The sequence below is a fragment of the Chironomus tepperi genome, unplaced genomic scaffold (genome assembly GCF_022539635.2).
Source record: "Chironomus tepperi strain 1889 unplaced genomic scaffold, CSIRO-AGI_Ctep_v1 contig_478, whole genome shotgun sequence".
NCBI classification, from domain to species: domain Eukaryota; kingdom Metazoa; phylum Arthropoda; class Insecta; order Diptera; family Chironomidae; genus Chironomus; species Chironomus tepperi.
The window spans coordinates 24,015-43,262 of record NW_027226600.1 but is presented as its reverse complement, the minus strand read 5'-3'; the positions used below and the strand labels follow the sequence as shown (position 1 = coordinate 43,262).

General features: G+C 34.2%; 2 protein-coding genes across 2 annotated transcripts in view; one reads left to right on the top strand and one right to left on the bottom strand.

Moving 5' to 3' along the window:
* Nucleotides 1-1,970: 1,970 nt before the first annotated feature.
* The window catches only part of LOC139099562 (protein amalgam-like), a 34,141-nt gene continuing 16,863 nt past the window's right edge, over nucleotides 1,971-19,248 (bottom strand). Inside the window, exons 2-8 of the mRNA XM_070652057.1 lie at nucleotides 15,248-15,530; nucleotides 14,981-15,036; nucleotides 14,761-14,862; nucleotides 13,641-13,838; nucleotides 13,241-13,573; nucleotides 11,777-11,866; nucleotides 1,971-4,093 (exon numbers count right to left, since the gene is read on the bottom strand). Coding sequence (XP_070508158.1) covers nucleotides 3,858-4,093; nucleotides 11,777-11,866; nucleotides 13,241-13,573; nucleotides 13,641-13,838; nucleotides 14,761-14,862; nucleotides 14,981-15,036; nucleotides 15,248-15,530 — 1,298 coding nt within the window. The 3' untranslated portion in view covers nucleotides 1,971-3,857. The remainder of the gene's footprint in view (nucleotides 4,094-11,776; nucleotides 11,867-13,240; nucleotides 13,574-13,640; nucleotides 13,839-14,760; nucleotides 14,863-14,980; nucleotides 15,037-15,247; nucleotides 15,531-19,248) is intronic.
* LOC139099561 (uncharacterized) lies at nucleotides 6,435-7,779 on the top strand. Its single transcript, XM_070652056.1, has one exon. It carries the CDS (start codon nucleotides 6,551-6,553, stop codon nucleotides 7,718-7,720), a length of 1,170 nt encoding a protein of 389 aa, XP_070508157.1. The 5' UTR covers nucleotides 6,435-6,550; the 3' UTR covers nucleotides 7,721-7,779.

The window sequence follows — 19,248 nt, the reverse complement described above, 5'->3', positions numbered from 1 at the left end:
AATAAAAGCATGAGAAACAGAAAATGAGACTTAATCTGATTATATATTGTGGAAAATGATAAGTAGGCTTACCGAACAACTTGTTCCCTTTTTTTCTTTGCGACGGATTAAAACAATCAAAAAATAACAAACAAAAATGTTCTTTGATGACAAACAAGATTAAAGAAAATTTTGATGGAACTGGCCGTGAAATTGTGGAAGTGTTGATGCTGAAATTATCTAATTAAAATTAAAATGGAAATCATTAGCTGAAAAACTTGAAAGAATAAAAATCAACATTTTAATTTTCCACATTAAAGTTCCGGCTTGTGAATGAAGCGTATCCTATTATTCCTGAAAAAACATCACACACAAAAATAACAAAACCACTTTATATGAATCCAGACTAAAAAATCTCTCCAATTTCCAACAGTTGTGAGACTGGGAAAATTCTAAAACGACTGATAAGCATTTCAAAAATGCTAAAGAAAACAAGAAAAGGAAAAATGAGGAAGAGGAAATTTTTTTTTCCAGCCATTAAAGTATTTCACAATGAAATGAAGTTATTTTTCTCTTGAAGTCTAATTTTGTGCTGACTTTGCGGAACAAATGGTGAGTTTTTAATTTTATTTTGTCTAATAATTGGAGTCTGATTTATTGGAATGAAGCAAGCACATGATTTTACATTGAGAATGCATGAAAATATCTCCGAGCGACACAAATGAAGAAGGATTCATTAAGGAGCTTTTTAGGTCGCTAAACCTCTTTTTATTAACTTTATTAAAGCCAACTATACTTGATAGCCTGCAAAATGAAGGGGAATTTTTCAGTCACAATACAAAATTAAGGATATACTCTTTAGTAAATGATCATAGAAAAAAGAATCCCCTTCCGTAGAACATTACAGACTAAATGACCGGCACCTTACCGGAATTTTGGAATTTCGTGTCTAAACACCTTGAGTAATTGGTGGATTTTATTCGAAATTTCAACCTCAAAATACTGTAGTGACCGGGAATCTGTCAGAAAGGCTGTGGAGTGGAATGAACCATTAGATGGCTCATATATGCATAAAATAAATGACAACGTGTGTATTAACTGTAACTGCAATCATAGAGCGTGAGAACTTGTGACTATCCCTAACAGACAAAGAGACTACTTTAAGGTATCGTAGTGCTATTTCTGAACCATGATAGAATGCTCTTTGTCTGTTAGAGTATGCATCTTACTTCAAGCTCAGTGAATATCGTTCTTATTTATATCGACCACACATATTGTTCTGTGGAAGCCAATGCTTGCTGCATACTTCTTACTAAGATGCAAGCTTCAACGAAACGCTGATATAAATCGTATTGTTTGCGGCAAAACCTAACGGCGAGATATCTACAGCATCTATGCAGATGGACGCGGCAATACCCCAAGAATACGCCTATGATATCACATGACATTATATCCTTACTCTTAGAAGTCAAAGTCAAATACTTTTAAAAGTTAATGAAGTTCAAACTGACCTTTTAGACAATTTACATAGTTTATAAATTCAGTTACAATTGTTGTTTCCTTTCCTGTAATAAACTTCTGAAACAAATGATCTAATTCACTCCAAGCTAAGGATCTTTATTTCCTTCCTTGAAATGCGCTCGAATATCATCATCAACAATCTTTCACTCCTTTCCTTCCGTTTCTTTGATAAGTATAAGTCCACTGAATGAGAATGTGTTCATGAATATGTCTATGTCTGTATATGATGTGGTTTCTGGTGCATTCTTTCATATATAAAAATAGAATAATGCATGAAAATAGGAATCAGATAACTGTAAAGAAGACTAAAAGATTTAAACTGAATGTTCCTGAAAAAAGAAGTTTCTTTCCCCAAAAGAGCATGTACACACTCACATTCATCCATACATTAACAATTCTTAATTAAATAATTTAAAAACCACACGTTCTTGCTTGAATGGAATCAATTGTTTTTTATATATCTACGTCTATATACATAATTCACATCTAATGTATTATTTGGCATTCGAGAATGAAATGGAGACTTTGGCCTATCTTGAAAATAATTTAGATACATTCTATACATTCTTGTTGCACATTTTTTTTTGGAATAAAAGCAAAAACTTTATCCTTCTTTTTTTTATTGTTGGTGAAGAATGCTTTTGGTTTCACGTAATATATGTACATATGCTTATTCGTATAGAGATAGTAAAAGAGTTTTTGGATATGTGACATTAAATGTGGAGAGGGGTTGTCAAGGTGTGGGTACTTTCACTTCGAGTATTTTAGATAAGGACTCATTTTGTAACAAAATAAGGCATAAATTACATGGACGTTTAATGCTTGAATGTGAGTAGGTATTTAGCTTTTAGATGGATGAGGATGATAATGTTGGTTAATAGCTTTGTATGAAATGACTGCTTAACAGTTTGTGCTCAATAGTTTGGAATGAAAAGATAGACACTCCTTTTAGCCAAAACAGACAAGAACGATGCTCATGAGTATGCTCACAATGCTAAGCATGTTCAATTATATTGATTGATTATGTCCATTTAGGTGAATATGTTCATTGTCTATTAGGGTAGGGCGAACATCTGCAGAATTTTTGCCGGGACGCTGCTGTACTTTTTTACATTGTTGCTGTGTCCCGAAAAAGTCGACAAAGGCCCTAAATGTCCCGAAAATTCTCTGGCTACCCTATATTAGGGTAAGGACAAGAGGGTGAAACTTGCCCATAAATGTATGTAAATACAGGGTATGTGAATGAGGGAAAATGCGGATGAATGTAGGAAAATGCATATAAATGCGGGAATAAGCGGGCAAAAGCTGCTTGAATTTTTAATTTCCTCGTCTTAAATAAAGGCTCAGATGAGCCTCATCTCTCAATGAACAAGTTATTTATGATTTAATGAGTGTGAAGCTTCTGTTCTAGAAGGTAAAATAGCTTCTGTTTTCAAGAAGTATGAACATTTTTACTAGAACTGTTGTAAAAGTTTCCACATAATGAGGTAAAAAGCTTCCGAAAGAAACAATAAAAGCTTTTGATTTAGATGGTATGAAGGTATGAAAGTATCTGTTTTAAGAGGGACAATTCTTCAACTTTGAGGATAAAGAGCTTGTTTGAAGAAGACTTGAAATTTGCCTGAAATAGGTCCGAATAGCACAAATCGAATAATTCAGTATTATCTTAACTGTTTGACATCAAATCTGTTTGAAATTGCCATAAACCGCATATCGTGTGCTGTTTAAGCTGTGGCTTACCACAAAGGTGAGCCGTGGCACAAAAAAGCATGGACAATACTTGATTAATCTATCAAAAATCTGGCCACAGACCTGGGTGACTCTGATTTGGTTCCAGATTCGGCTTAAATCCGTCATCATGACAAAGTCACATTAATCTGTCATCGGATTTCGAATCGATTAACTAACTAGTGCTGTTTGTAAGACACTTAAGCATTCAAAAAGATTCAAAGCTTCAGTAAATCATAGAAAAAAAGCCAAAGTACCCACACCTCTTCAAGATATAGTCAATATAAGTCTCAATTTCAACACATTATTCTTTTGTTCTCAATTCTATTCATTTTTTATTAATTTTCATTAAATTATATTTCTTTTATATATTTTCAATTCTATTTTTTTCATCAAATTTATAATTTAATTAATTTTATTTATTGATTATTTGATTCATTCTCTTGCACATGATGGGGAGATTTATTTTTTTTTTTTTTCAGTTGTGAAGCACTTAATATACAATACTATATGCAATTTATAATTTATAATTATAATAATGACACTTGACAAGTGTGCTCTTAAATCTCAGACAAGAAATGATAATAATCATAATAATTTATAGATTTTCAATAACATAAAATCCATTATCACCGAAATAACAATAACAATTTTGTAAATGACATAAGTCCAATCATCCATACATGATGGAATGAACTTTCGGCTGCACGACTCGTTGAGTAAGCCACATTTAAATGTGGTCTATTGATGTATGGATCGCCACCCGGAATCTCGTTAAGTTCAGGATTAAATGTGACAAATTCTAATTGCGGTTCCGTTGATGTTATCTCCATTGTTGTTGGTTCAACTGTCGTGGTTGTTGTGGCTGTGGACAAAAAATCAACAAAAAAATTTTATTTATACTTGTATACACAATAAAGTGTAAAAGTTAAATGCTGAGAGAGGAAAAATATATTTTAGACGGGATGGAATAAGAATGACAATGACAGTGTAACAAACATTAACATTGTTACATGCAAAAATGAAGTCAATTGTCGTGAGAATAAAAGGAAACATTTTTCCCTTTTCATAAACACTTTTTTTTGGAAGTTTGGAATATTTTGTGGATTTCACTTTGGAGGGAATCAATTGTAATAATCCAAATGTAAAATCATGTCATAGTCAGGCCAGTCCAATGTCCAGTTTTAGATCGATTAGCCGCATCTAATATATTAGATAGCATCTAATAGTCGGCATGTGCCATTCACACAAGGGCACATGCCGACTAATCTATCAAAAATCCGGCATCTGGGTGGAGTGACTATGACGTGCCTCTATCCGGTACCAAATCAGTCGCATGTTACCTGGGGTGTTTTGCTGTCTTGAATCTTTAGATCAACTAACTGATTTACGCTATTTGAGTAATATTGGTCAAGAAAATGACTTCTGGAACAAGTAGAAGAGACAGTGTAGCACTTACTGTTGGTGATTGACAGAAGACATGATAAATTAGATGCTCATGCCTGCAGTTTATTGCATGTATGCATCTAATTTTGGCAAACTCTTCATATAAGAGAAGCTGAATCAATTTTATACTTTTATTTTGCTATGCAAAATTATTTTGGAATAGAGTACGGATTAGAACCTGTACGGACAATTAATACAATTTCTTTCCCATCTATGATAAGAATCCACTGATATCCTCTTCGAACTATCGCTGGCAAGCCAGCTTTACTTCTTATATACTTTTAAACTTAAGAGAATTCTGCTTTCAAATCCGTAATTTTTAATAGATTTATACCTCCATAAATATGCGCTTTTTAAGCATATTCCCAATAATTTCCTTACTTGCAAAAAATTCAACTTTTTTTTTTCTCTTGCATGTGTCATAAACTCATCATCCAAAATATCTGCTGCTGCAAGGCTTTCGCACTTGACAGTTGGTTTTTGTGGACAATGTCTCTCGAGGATTTTCTCTGCTGTATAAAGTTAAATATCTTTTTTTTTTTGTAAAACTTGTCAGAGCAGAGTAAACGTGGGTTGAAAATCTTTACCCGAGGATATATTTTGTAGCACAATCTATAAATTTATTCTTTTATTGAAATTGCATTTGAATTATTGAAAAAATTTCCGGAGGTTGTTATGAAATAATCTCCATAATATTGTTCTACTTTCCAACGTGCTAATCGCATTATAAGCGAAAAAATATTTAATCTCATTCTCAACATGCTCACGGGACATAAATTATTAATGATTTCTACGAATTTTAACTGAAACAATCTTTTAAGCCCACAAAGGAAAAAATATCTTATGGCATAAAATTTCATGCATTAAAATCAACAGACCCGAATTAAAATCGGAAATATTTTGTCTGCTAGAGGAATTTTTTCCATTCCACGTGATCAGATTACAGCAGATTCCTTTGTAGGTTTCCAGGAATAAAGCTCAATTAATCATATAAAATATGAAAAAGTTTTAAACATTTTTTCACCAATGTTTTATAAATTTTTGTGTAGGTTAATAAGCTTTGAATTCAAGGAAGATCTGAGAAAATTATAAATTGCTGATTTTAATTATGACTGGCAAATATTTGCCTTAATATCTATACAGCTACTTCCTGGTAGGTAGAGAGCTTGCTTTCAATAGCAGGGTATGTTAAAAGCAACGCCCACGAGCATGGTCATCTAATAGATTTAAGGTGAGAAGCACTTGTTAGCATGTTATTGGCCTATTAGGGATATTATGAATTTAGAGGCTGTTAACCTGTTACGTTAAAAAATAACAATGGTATCAGAGTTGGTAGGCTTCCATTTGGAGGCATCTGCATTGAGACAGCCTCCACTGGAGACCGGTCATCAGTGGAAGCTACCACATTTTTACTGTCGTGATCTGTCAACTCTGAATAAGATTCTCGGAATTTCTATTGTATGAACTAAAGCTCAAAATAAATTTGGAATTTGTATGAAAAAATGGGCTTTAAACTCTAATTTTAAGGCAATATGTGACCCCCTACTCCCTCCCCCTCTCTTGTAACGTAATAAGTGAACAGTCCTCTAATACATTTATTGACACTAAAATCAAGAAATCGACACAATTCAGGATTCAAGTGTCAAGCCCCGCGCGCGAAGTAAACAAAAAAAATATCTGTAGTTTAATAATTAAATTTACCGGTTAAAAAGGACTGTAGAAACTAAAAAATCAGTGGAAAACAAAGTTGAATTGTTAAATTATTAAAATATAAAGACAGTATATCGTGATAAAGTGCAAAAACAATCAAAAATCAAACTTGAAAATTACAAAAACAATAGTAGTGAGTAAACCCGGCAAAGCCGGTGGCGTTACAATGCCGGTATCAGCAAGAAAAAGGAGAGGTGCGATTTCGCCTTCTATGAAACAAGAAATTGTCAAACAAATCAAGGGAAATGAAGCAAACAAACAAACAAGTACGAAAAACTCAAACAAAATTCAAGATACCAACAATCTATCATATGACACAAGCAAGAAACTCTCAAATGATGTTGAAGGAGAGAAGTATCTTATCTTACATAGAACTGATGTTGGGCTTACAATGAAAGACATGTCAGCTATTCTTCTTGCAACAGCACTAAAAACGGTCACGAACAATGAAAAACTAACATGCAGAACACTTAAAAGTGGGGACATATTAGTCAAAACTGAGACAATTAGACAAGCAAAAAGTCTAATAACATTGACACGAATAACAAACGCAAATATTGAAGTTACAGAACACAGAACTCTGAATACTTGCAGAGGAGTCATCAGTGCACATGAACTGAAATATGAAGACGAAGCCACGATGCTTGAGTATTTGAAACCACAAAATGTTACGAAAATCGACTTCCATATGAAGAAAGTAGGAAACGAGACAATCAAATCTGGTCTCGCCTTTGTGACTTTTGGCAAAAATGAGCCACCAGAGTATCTAACAATTGGTTATCTCAAACTGAAAGTACGGCCATATATACCGACACCAATGAGATGTTTTACATGTCACAAATTTGGGCACATTACGAAAACCTGTCCGAGTCAAAACACGCCAAAGTGCTACAATTGTAATGAAGACAAGCACCTCCTGACAAAAGAAGAAAAATGTACAAAACAATCATCGTGTGTAAATTGTGGCTCAAATGAACACAACAGCTACAACAGGACATGCAGCGAATACAAAAGACAAGTAACAATCCAAACAATAAAAGTCACACAGAAAGTTTCCTTTTCTGAGGCAGTCAAGCGATCCAATTTAATAAGAAATACGTACGCTCAAGTCACATCAGATGGCACAACAAACGCATCAGAATGTCACTGTCCACGCTGTGGATTCCACAGAATAAGCGAACAAAAGCAACGAACAATAATTGATTACAAAGACTTGAATCAAAGCGGCGAAGAAACAGAGCAAATTGAAACGGATTCTCCTATCGATGAAGATAGAAGGTCACAAGAAGAAACAATACCTCCGGATCAACATGACCAGCACACCGACAATTCTTAATTGGAATATTCGTGGCTTTTTTGCCAATCGCAACGAATTAGAGGTATTAAGTAATGATATTAATCCATCGTTTATTTGCTTGCAGGAAACCAAACTCAAAGGCGATATAACTTTCAAAAACTATAAAGTATACAACAAAAATAAACAATGTAACAGTGGTAACATAGCTAGTGGAGGAGTTATGATACTCGCGGATAAAAATATACATTCGGAAGTAGTAGACTTAAATACGACACTCCAAGCAATTGCTATACAAACCTCTTACCCGACAAACTTTCTACTCTGTAACGTTTACTTAGACCATGGACTTAGAATTACTGAAATACAGGACAAACTTGAACACTTAATACTGCAGCTGGGACCAAATTTCATTCTGACTGGGGATTTTAACGCTCATAACATAATCTGGGGATCACATAAAACAGACGGAAGAGGCAGGACAGTAGAAGAGATTATAGACAAGCATTTGCTAACAATCAAGAACGAAAACAGACCCACACACATAGCATCCTCTAACAGTAGACTTACTGCAATCGACTTAACACTCTGTTCCCAAACTTTAGTTGACGAATTTGAATGGACCGTTTTAGACGACTTAAATGGCAGTGACCATTTCCCAATACTGCTCTCCTTTCCACAATACTCACAAAACCAAACAAGACGAGAAAAATATAACATAAACAGCACGAACTGGACAAAATATAGAGAATTCATCAATTTACAGAACCTAAATAACACAAGCATAGACTCGTTAGCAGAGGACTTTACAAAAAGAATCCTGGACGCAGCCAAAAACTCAATGAAAGTGTCTAAAGCTTTTCAAGGCAAAAAAAGCTTCCCTATTGGAATGACGAAATTAAGAACAAAATAATCGAAAGGAAAAAATTCATCAGAGAATTTAAAAGAACTCTCGATCTAAATTTAAAAGACAAAATAAACAGGATTTCTACGGAAATACACGAGCTGTTGGAAAAATCCAAAAAACAATCGTGGAATCAATTCACCTCATCCATCAACTATAAAGCGACATCAAAAGAAATCTTTGAAAAGGTACGTACTCTGAACGGCAAATCAAAAAGCACAGTAATCAAGACATTATACGACGAAAACAGAAACCAAGTACACGACCAAACCAAAATAGCAAACATTCTAAAGAACACACTAGCAGAAACATACAAAGACAATACTAACAATAACATCCCACAAAACATTCCCCAAGACAGTAACAACAACTGCTACAATCATGAGATATCACTACTTGAACTCGAACAGGCACTTGATAAATGTAGAGGCTCATCACCCGGACCTGACAATATCCATTACGAAATGATTAGACAACTGGACATTAAAGCAAAAAAAATATTACTCAGACTTTACAACGAAATCTATGACAAAGGACAGGTACCTAAATCTTGGAAGCATTCATTAGTAATCCCAATTCGAAAACCAGGAAAAGACCCCCGACAATCAACGAACTACAGACCTATTGCACTGACAAGTTGCTTAAGCAAAGTTTTAGAACGTATAATAAATAGAAGACTTCAATGGACATTAGAAAATAGACTGCTATTGAATCAATACCAGTCAGGATTCCGTAAAAGACGAGGAACAACTGACAACTTAGTATATCTCACGGACGAAATACAGAAAGGCTTTATTGAACAAAATCAGACTATAGCGATCTTTATTGACATCACCAAAGCATACGACACAATCAGGACCGACGTAGTTATTGCTTGCTTATTAAAATTGGGTTTTAAGGGGAAATTAGTTAATTTTATACAAAGTTTCTTAACAGACAGGACTTTCGACATTCAATTAGGAGGGGTAAATTCTGACAAGGGAAAAATGGAAAAAGGGATCCCGCAGGGATCAGTTATCTCGTGCACACTGTTTAACATAGTGTTCAATGAGATACTGAACTGCATTGACGGACCGATCAAGTACTGTGCTTATGCTGATGACTTGGTGATTTTTTCAAAAGGAAAGACCACTAAAGCAATTGAAGCAAGCCTTCAGACAACACTAGACAAAATAAGGACTGATATGAAGAAGAAAGGTTTAGAAATTTCTAAAGACAAGACGAAGTGTATGCTTTTCTCGACAAAACAAAAAAAGAACATTGTTCTACCCAAACTTAAACTTGACAGACAAGATTTGGAATGTGTGAAGAAATTCACCTTTCTAGGACTTACCTTTGACACGAAATTGAACTGGACAGAACACATAGACAACGTGACGACAAAGACTAAACAGAACATGAACGTTATAAGAATGCTTTCTAACACCACTTACGGATCTGACAGAAACACCCTACTAAAACTTCACGATGCCTTAATTAATTCGATCAACAGTTATGGAGCAATAGCATTGAACAACCTGACTAAAGAACAAGACAGAAAGCTGAATACCGTACACTACAGGAGCCTTAAATTTGCTATTGGAGCATTTATAACCTCCCCGAACAAAAGTGTAGAAGTAGAGGCAGGAGTGATACCAATTAAGCATCAAAGACAGTTGCAGAGAACAAAGTACGCTTGTAAAATTCTAACAAACATAAATCATCCCATATACAGCAGCCTTATTAACACAACCCAAGACCATAAATACTCACAGAGAACAAAACCCCCAATATCTTACACAATGAGACAAGACCTACAAACCTTGAACATTAATAACAAAACTAACATCAATCAAACCCTACTAACTCGATTCCCACCATGGACAAAAACAAATCATAAATTCGACTTATCTCTAACAAGATTTAACAAAAATGACACACCAAAAGAACTACTAAAAGTAGAATTTAACAAACAAATTGACAAATACAAACAGGAAAATTACGAAATTTACTACACGGACGGATCAAAGACAGAAGATGGATATGGATGTGCTGTAATAGGTAATGGCAGCGCTCAGAAATATGGATGTCACACCTACAGCTCTGTGTATAGTACCGAACTCTATGCGATATATAGAGCTATAAAAACTGCTGAGAGATATAAAAAGACAAAAATAGTCATCTGCACTGACTCACTGAGCGCAGTATTGGGAATAAAAGACAAACAGACAAAACACTCATTAGTACTAGACATACAAGATCAGCTAACAAAAACCAACATGATAATAACTTTTATGTGGATCCCTAGCCACATCGGCATTATCGGAAACGAGAAGGCTGATGTCGAAGCGAAACAAGCAACAAAAAAACCATGTTGCAGACAGTACAAACTAATACACACGGACGTTGACAGAACTATAAAAGAAAAGATTAAGGATAAGTGGCAGTCAGAATGGAATTTGGAAATAGGCAGCCAAAACAAGCTAGGAATCATTAAAAAGACTATTGACAAATGGAAAACAATCAACTCTCTGGATAGGAAGGACCAAACTGTAATTACTAGACTTAGACTTGGACATACAAGACTGACACACGGACACTTAATGGAACGGACGAGCATGCCGACTTGCAACTGTGGAGAGACGATCACAGTGCAACACATATTCAACTGTAGTCTGAATAAACAAATACTGGACAAGCATAAAATAAATTTTGACGCACTTAAGGCAGACGATAAGAAAAAATTGCAAAGAGTGATCGACTTCGTAAAAGAAATAGATATCTTCGATAAAATTTAATCCACACTAGCTATGTTACAACTGGAACGTAAGAAAATTAAAAAGCACTGTACATAAAAAATGAATTGAAAAAAAAAAAGGTTTTTTATGCCGTTTGAAACAGTTTAAGTACTTTTCAGACGGCTTTTTCCTTGAAATATGTAAAAATTGGATGAAAAGTAAAGGTCTTTAAATTTAAATACGGACCATAATAAATATAAATATAATAATAATCGACACAATTTATCCACTACTAAAGCTCTCCTAAATCCATCAAACGAATTATTCACAGAATTTCCTCAATAAATTCACGAACTTTGAAATCCCACAAAAGCCAAAGTGCGAAGCCCTAAAAAACTTCCAACATTCATTTTCCTTTTATTCTTCCCACTAATCCATCGCATTGTTAAACAGAATTCACATCAAATATTATTTTACCTTGTGTTGTACGACGAGTTGTAGTCCGAATCGTTGTCGTTGTTGTCGGTTTTGGTGTTGTTGTTGTTGTCGTTGTGGGAATTTTAATTTCTATTTAAATGATGAATTGGACGTGAAAAATTAAGTAAGATGATAAAAAAAGAAACATAAGAATGCTTTTTATAAGATAATTGATAATAATTAAATTTATAAAATAATGACTGTGGATAGAGGAAGTAGAACAGAAAATCATAATGATGGCTGGATTATTTTTTATTTCGGTCTGGTTAGTGTTTATTAATATGTCACTTGGGTATATTAATGGAGTTTTAAAGGAAGGTGGAGTGGATAATAAAAAAAGGACATTGAACCCCTAAAAATGTATGTCACTGAGATGATTGGAATATTTTTAAGGGATGATTTATAACTTTAATGGATTTAAACTGTCGAAGGACTTTAATGCTGAAGTGAAATATTTAATGACAAAAATTCATATTTACAAAAATGGATTATAAATTGTAGAATTGATTTCAAGCATTATGTAATCTTGAGGGACCTTAAGCTAGCTCTTAGCTGAGTGCTTCTGAGAGTACAATCTGAGTAAATATGGCTGGATAGGCCACCCACTTCGAAAACCGAATAGTGTTGTAGCTTTGGGTGAAATACAAGCTTGATAAACTGGACGGAATCCACAAGGAAAAGGGCGTCTAGGTGCTCTAAGAGCAAAATGGCGTAGGACGGTAATGAAGAAATGACAGTTAGATGTCAAAACTGAGAATTTGTACAAGCTTTGTGATACAGCCAGCAACAGAGTCAGATGAAAAGCATTTTGAAGCAACCTAGGCTCCAAGTTGGAAGCATGATTCCAGCAAGTAAGTAAGTAACCTGAGTATACATCTAATTTTACATTCTAGGTGTATCCCTACATATCTTAATGTATCCTAAAAATGTCTATGTAGGTTAATAATTCAAGTGACACGCATTTAACTTGTTCATCGCCCCTAATCCTCTCCAACCCAAGCACAACCTCCCCATGGTGCATTCTCGCTATGTGCTCCCCAGCCAAGGAAGTAAGGAAGTAACTTTATAATTTAGTAACTTAGAATTTTGAATTATATTAACTAGAATACATTTCGAACTAGCAAAAGTTCTTTAAGGATAAAACTGGCTTTAGACGTTTCCTCCACCCCGCAATGGGCCCACATGTGCTCCAACCAAGAAAATTAAACTTGATTTTAGCAATAATTCCCAACTTTTAAAAAACACCAGCACAGTAAATGTAACAAAATTAAATAAATTTTCATCACAAAATCCCCCAACATTAAATTACAGAAAAAAGTTCTCCGTTGTAAAATCATCCACCCAATTACTCTACATGTAATTTTCATCAATAAAATTAATATAATCATTAGATAATCCACAGTAAATTGCCTTCTAAAGCAAAGCCTAAAAAAAGGAAAAAAATGACGATAACGAGGCACTTACCATATAGACGTATTGTAGAATTAGCACGTCCCATCATGTTCGATGCTATACACGTATATATGCCAACATCACTCTCGCTAAAATTTGATATTCTCATTTTTAATGATGTTTTATAATATGAGTTAAATGTCTCGCTAATATTATATTTTTCACTCTCTTGTAGAACATTTTGAAGCGGATTTTCGTATGATTGTTGAAAGCTTTTGCCTAATGGCTCTTTGATCCAATAGCTTACGGTTCTAGGTGATGCCTCGATTGAGCAATCAATATCAATATGTGAATTCTCTAGTACGTGTACAATTCTTTCATTTAATATTGAGACATTTGGTGCAACTAGTCATAAAAAAATATATAGAGCAATAAAATAATATGATAAATGACTACACAAATATTCACTTACAATTCACAATCAAATGAATCATTTTTGATACTGCAGGTGGCACGTCATTTTTCGCAATGCACAAATATGCGCCCATTTGTCGTCGATCGACATTATGGAAGCTTATTAGTTCACCCTCAACTGTATCACTGCGACGTGTTTTATTGTTGTTGACTTTTGTTATTATCGGATTACCGTCATCTCTGCGCCATATGATTCCTACATACGTACATACATGAAATGAATGGAATGAATATATGTATGAGAGAGAAAAAAGGAGAGATGGAGAGATGGTAAAAAATACATCAAATGATACATTCAAAAGTTCAACGATTCACATAATCTTTATCCATATGTATGGATACGTAGTGTAGGGGGATTGATAATTGGTATGAATTATGTATGAGTTTTAAGGTTAAAATTAATGAGCTATAGTAAAATTAAATGTGTAAATTGTGCAGTGATCATTTTGTTTTAGTGTGATGACACTATTATGTTGACGTAAATATCCTGGGTTCAAGAATTGCTAAACTGGAAGCTGTTTTTCTGATTTTTGAGGAATTATAATGCAACAGCTGTTGATAGAGACAGTGTTGCATTCGGTATCATAAATTAGGACCAGTGATAGGACCAGTTTCAGGCGGCATCTGAGGAAGGATTTACTTACTTACTTCACTGGCCATGCAAATAAAGTGTGATCCATGGCCTCCCTAAGTCGGCTCCTGAAGCTGGATCTATCGCTCACTACTGCTTGCCAATTACCAATTCCAATTGTAACAATATCCCTATCGACAGCTTCTTTCCATGAGTTCTTTGGCCTACCGCATGATCTCTTGCTTTGAGGGATACCATGGACCACAATTGATCTTTATTTCCAGCGAAATAAGTAAGTAAGTATAATGCACCATTAAATTAAGGAACTGAAAACATATTCCTAAAGTCACCTATAATTCCCATTCCCATTTTTACACTAATCGACAATCCCCCTATACATTCCAAACGACAACATTTATGTTTTTTCTATTTGACGATGGAAAATGGTTACAAAAATTTCTTTCGACAATGAAACATACGTTGCCATTGTAAAGCAATATCACATTTTAAAAACGAGAGCACATATGAGATCAACGGATTTACTTACTCGGCTGTGGATTTCCACTTGCAGCACAATATAGTGATGCATTCTGACCCTCAGTAACAGTTATGTCTTTCGATGACTCTGTATCCAATATGTCGGGCGGTACTAGAAATTGATACATTGAGAAAAAAGAAGAAAGAAAGCAGAAGGAAGGTATACGTATGAGCACATAAAGTTCAGAATATCGAGTAAGCATTTGACATTTTAATTGGCTCTGACATACAGTGTACATCGATGCATCCGATTTGTTTTTTCAATGGTGTTGTATTTATTTGGCACCTGAAATATAGCAGATGAGCAGCATCATGAGCATCAGGATCAGACATATGTGGAAAAGAGAAGAAAACGTAAAAAAACATAGCAATGATTAAATGTCAGTATTGATAAATTGTAATTGGTGTGTAGAAGAACCGACATTTCCAATTTGATTAGGCATATTCAGGAATAGCTGAAATTCTCGCAGTCTGAATAATAAATTATATTTACTTACATGTAGCATCCACGGTCTGCCTCACGAATATTGTTGATTTTCAAACGCCACACTTTCATTTCCTCATTTATTACACTATAACGTGAATTATGGGTTACGACACGTCCTTGAAGTGCTAATACTGTTTGATCTGCCGCTCGCATCCATCCGACTTTGAAATCGCCAAGATTTGCAACAAAACAACTCAACACAGCCTCACGTCCCAACGATACACTTATATTTTTTATTGGCGATGTGAACGATGGCTCACGATCTCCGCTGATGTTTTGCATCTCTGAATTGACTGTAAATTGAAAAATAGAATGAAATCAGATTATGTTAGTTACGGATGAAGATGGAATGTTATGTTCAGATAGGAAATAATAAAAAAAAATTGTTTACAATAGTTTTTGCAGTATGGCGTGAATAAAGTTGTTTATCGCATCAAATTCCATTGGTGATATTTCTATTATGTCATGGTCTAGTTGATATGAAGCAATCAGTGTCAAATTTGCTTGGTTTATTAATATTGACTGAAAGCATTTGAATTGGTTGGATTTTATGCGCTTGGATGGGATTGTATGCATTATTATGGAGATATTTAGCTGTATAATTAGTTAATGCTTTACCAAGCATGTAATAAATGACCAACAAGGACGTCGTTCATACCCGGTAGACATATGGTGTAGTAATGTACGAAATTCTAGTCTCAGATTGACTTGACAGTGGCTGTTTTCATCAAATCTAGCATGAAGTGGGATTGAAGCCAGAATCATGCAGGCTTGTGGATGAATTTTAGACCATGTGCCTTCCGGGATGGTATATTCTCAGAATATAGTATAAGTTGTCTCATTAGCAACACAAGGATGCTACATAATTGACAAACACACCCCAAATTACACCAGATCTCAAATTCTCAAGTGATTTTTCAAAAAGCAACCCAAACTTGTTGCTAAAAACAATCTCTCATCATTCAAATTATTCCATTCTATGTACATTACCCAAAAATGTAAAAACAACATACCTAAAACAATCTTATCTAAATCAGGGGACAAACTTAATTCAGTTAAGGTATTAAAGTCATTAATTTGTGATTATTTAAATCATTAGCGTTAAAATGAATTGTTAAATAACAAACAAGGTTCATTCATTGAGACATTCAACTCTTCAATATCCACTCGTGCGTCAATAAATGGATCTGATCTCTACAGCAACAGAGGAGAAAAAGCGAACTTTCTTCTTCATTTACTTTTATATAAAAAAATATCAAAATATATGCAAAATATAGAATTTAAAATTATAACCCATCTCAAAATGTAGTGCTCAACGGTTGCGGAAGAGCTGAAAAAATATATATTTTTTGCCTCCATTCTATCTCTCACAGACGATTGGAATTTTAGCAATTAATTTTATGGATAATTCTCTGGTGAAAATGAATGGGATGGATAAAATGGACTATGGTTGAGCTATAAAATGAACCGTTAAACATTTCATCATTAAATATTTTACAGTTCTGTGCATTGTTCCGGGCTCCTGAGCCTCACAAAAAAAACCTTTCCGGACTCGAAATCAACTCAGCATTTTGAGAATTCCTCTTGCTTTTTCCCCATTTTTATATTCATTGTTAAAAATTATGTTATTGTATTTCAGTTTTAGATTTGGAGATGAGAGGGGTGGTTTTAAAATATATGCGGGAGAGATTGATGTGAGTTGTGGGAATAAAGCGCAGTTTTGCTTCGTTTAAAGCTTGTTAAAGTTTAATTTGGACTGTATAATGCTGGGATTCTGGGGAGGTGAAGTTGAATGAGAAGAAGTTTGTCTGAAGAGGTCATGAAGATAATGCAATAGAATTTCGAGGAAGGTCAAATGAGAGTGACGTCAAAAATGGCTGAATACATTACCCAAAAAGCACACGGAGTATAAATGGCTGAAAATCCAGTTCTAGGTCGATATGACTTTAACATGCGTCCGAATTTTGTCAATTCTGGGCTAGGACAACAGTCTAGTTGACCAGAAGGTGAATTTTGAACAATTTTGACGTCGCCTTCCAGGTCAGCTTTAAAACCCCAGATTTGACCTATTTTGACTAAACAGACAAATTAAACACAAAACGCATTAAATTTTTCATACACGACCACAAAATGTTCCCACAAACCACCACACTCATCCCCTTTTACTGCAAAAATTTGTATTTGAGTTGTTGTTAAAAATCCGGAAGAATTAGTTGGTTGCATTTACATCAACAATTACATCCGGTTTCATAATAAAAACAAAAGCATGAAAATTCCTTTAAACCAACATTTCCTTAAGTCCATGAACGTTGTTGAAATGCTTTTTTTTGTGGAGAAGGAAGTTTCGTACCTAAAAGAGCACTTAATGCTCGTGAAATGAAAACAATTTTGTGGTTAAATTCTTCATCGTATTTCTGTCCACAAAACAGGAAAGTTTTTAATTTTTTTGGAAATTGAGGCACATCAGCAATATCAGTTACTCAACGAAAACTCAATTTTCACTTCAATTTCACCTTTTTTTATCCCCTCCATTCATTGTTGCTGACTAATTTGATTTTGCTCGGATGTTTGGGTTTTATTTGCTCCTCCATTCTGTGTCGCAATTCAATATATAATGAAGTAAACCAGGAAAAGAAAAATAACTTGAAAAGGTTTATGGTCTCATTTACTATCATCCTTATCCCACCCATTCCACTTTTTTTTGTTACTTTTTCTTCTATTTTCAAGCAGCTTTCTTAACATCACCTGCAGTCATTGATCTACGTAGAACCGAGAAGTGAATGAATACAGTAAAAAAGGGATACAATTTAAAATATTCAAAGTATACCCCAATGGAAAAAGAAAGAAGAATATAAATTGGTTGGATGAACACTGCTTGGTATGAGAGTAAAAGCGCATAACGAAGGATGCAAATGACTTCTGAGCAAACAAGGAAGCATGCTTATGAGTATCGTCACCAAATTGTGATATATTGAGTCGTTGATTGAGTCTACTCATTAGTATGCTCATTTGAGTGAGAATGCTCAATTTCTGTTAGAAACTACTGTCACTGTTCGGATTTTTGGTGTGAGAATTTTCCAAGTAGCATTCATTTGGCTGTCAAATTGAGGCGACTCCCATTTGGTCTTAATAAGAGCTTTTAGAGAGCTTTAAAAGCTCCGTGGCGGACCCCTAAATGCTGAGTTGCGGCCTTCAATTAATTTATATCACCTGGGAAGGTTAAATACAAGATAGCAACCAGCAGAATGACTAAAACTTCTTCTTTATTTATTTTAAAACAATTATAAAACTTGTTTATCAATTCTGGAACTCACTTAATGGCTAGTTTTGTTGATTAATGAAATAATTAATTCACTCTGTTGAACTACATTTGAAGCATAAAATTAAATCTTGTCCGCTTTTCAATTAACTATTCATGCGATCTGTATTCTAGGTCAAATGAATGAATATTTTGTAGAAATGGAAATCCTTTTTTTGATCTGTATTAAATGACTTAATGACTAGAATTTGAACATTTTTGAGTATTTTTGAGTAAATAAATGACTTCAGCCAATCAAATTGAGGACTTTAAATCCACGCTGTTAAGTTGAAATTACACAAAAACGTAAATGAAATCAACAAAACCGCCACAATCCTTTAAGCACATGTTGGACAAGTTTTATTCAGTTAAATTATTGTGTACATTTTACATAGACATATTACAATCCCCAACAATAAGGTAAAAGGAAATGAAATAAAAAGCTTCATTGGACCCCAAGCTTTGAATAATTCAAACACAATGAGATGGGAAAGAAAAGTTGTGTATAAAAAAAGCACAGACACACATCCACAAAATTCAGTACAAATAACTCATTTAGCAGATTATTTGCCATTCCGTTCCTTTTCCTTTCATTTTTCTTTGTGACGTCCGCAGATAAAAAAAAAAAAAAACTGAAAGAAAAACCACATTTGGGATAGTTAATTAATTAAACGAAGGAGAAATGTAAACGAAAAAAAAAGAGACACAAAAAA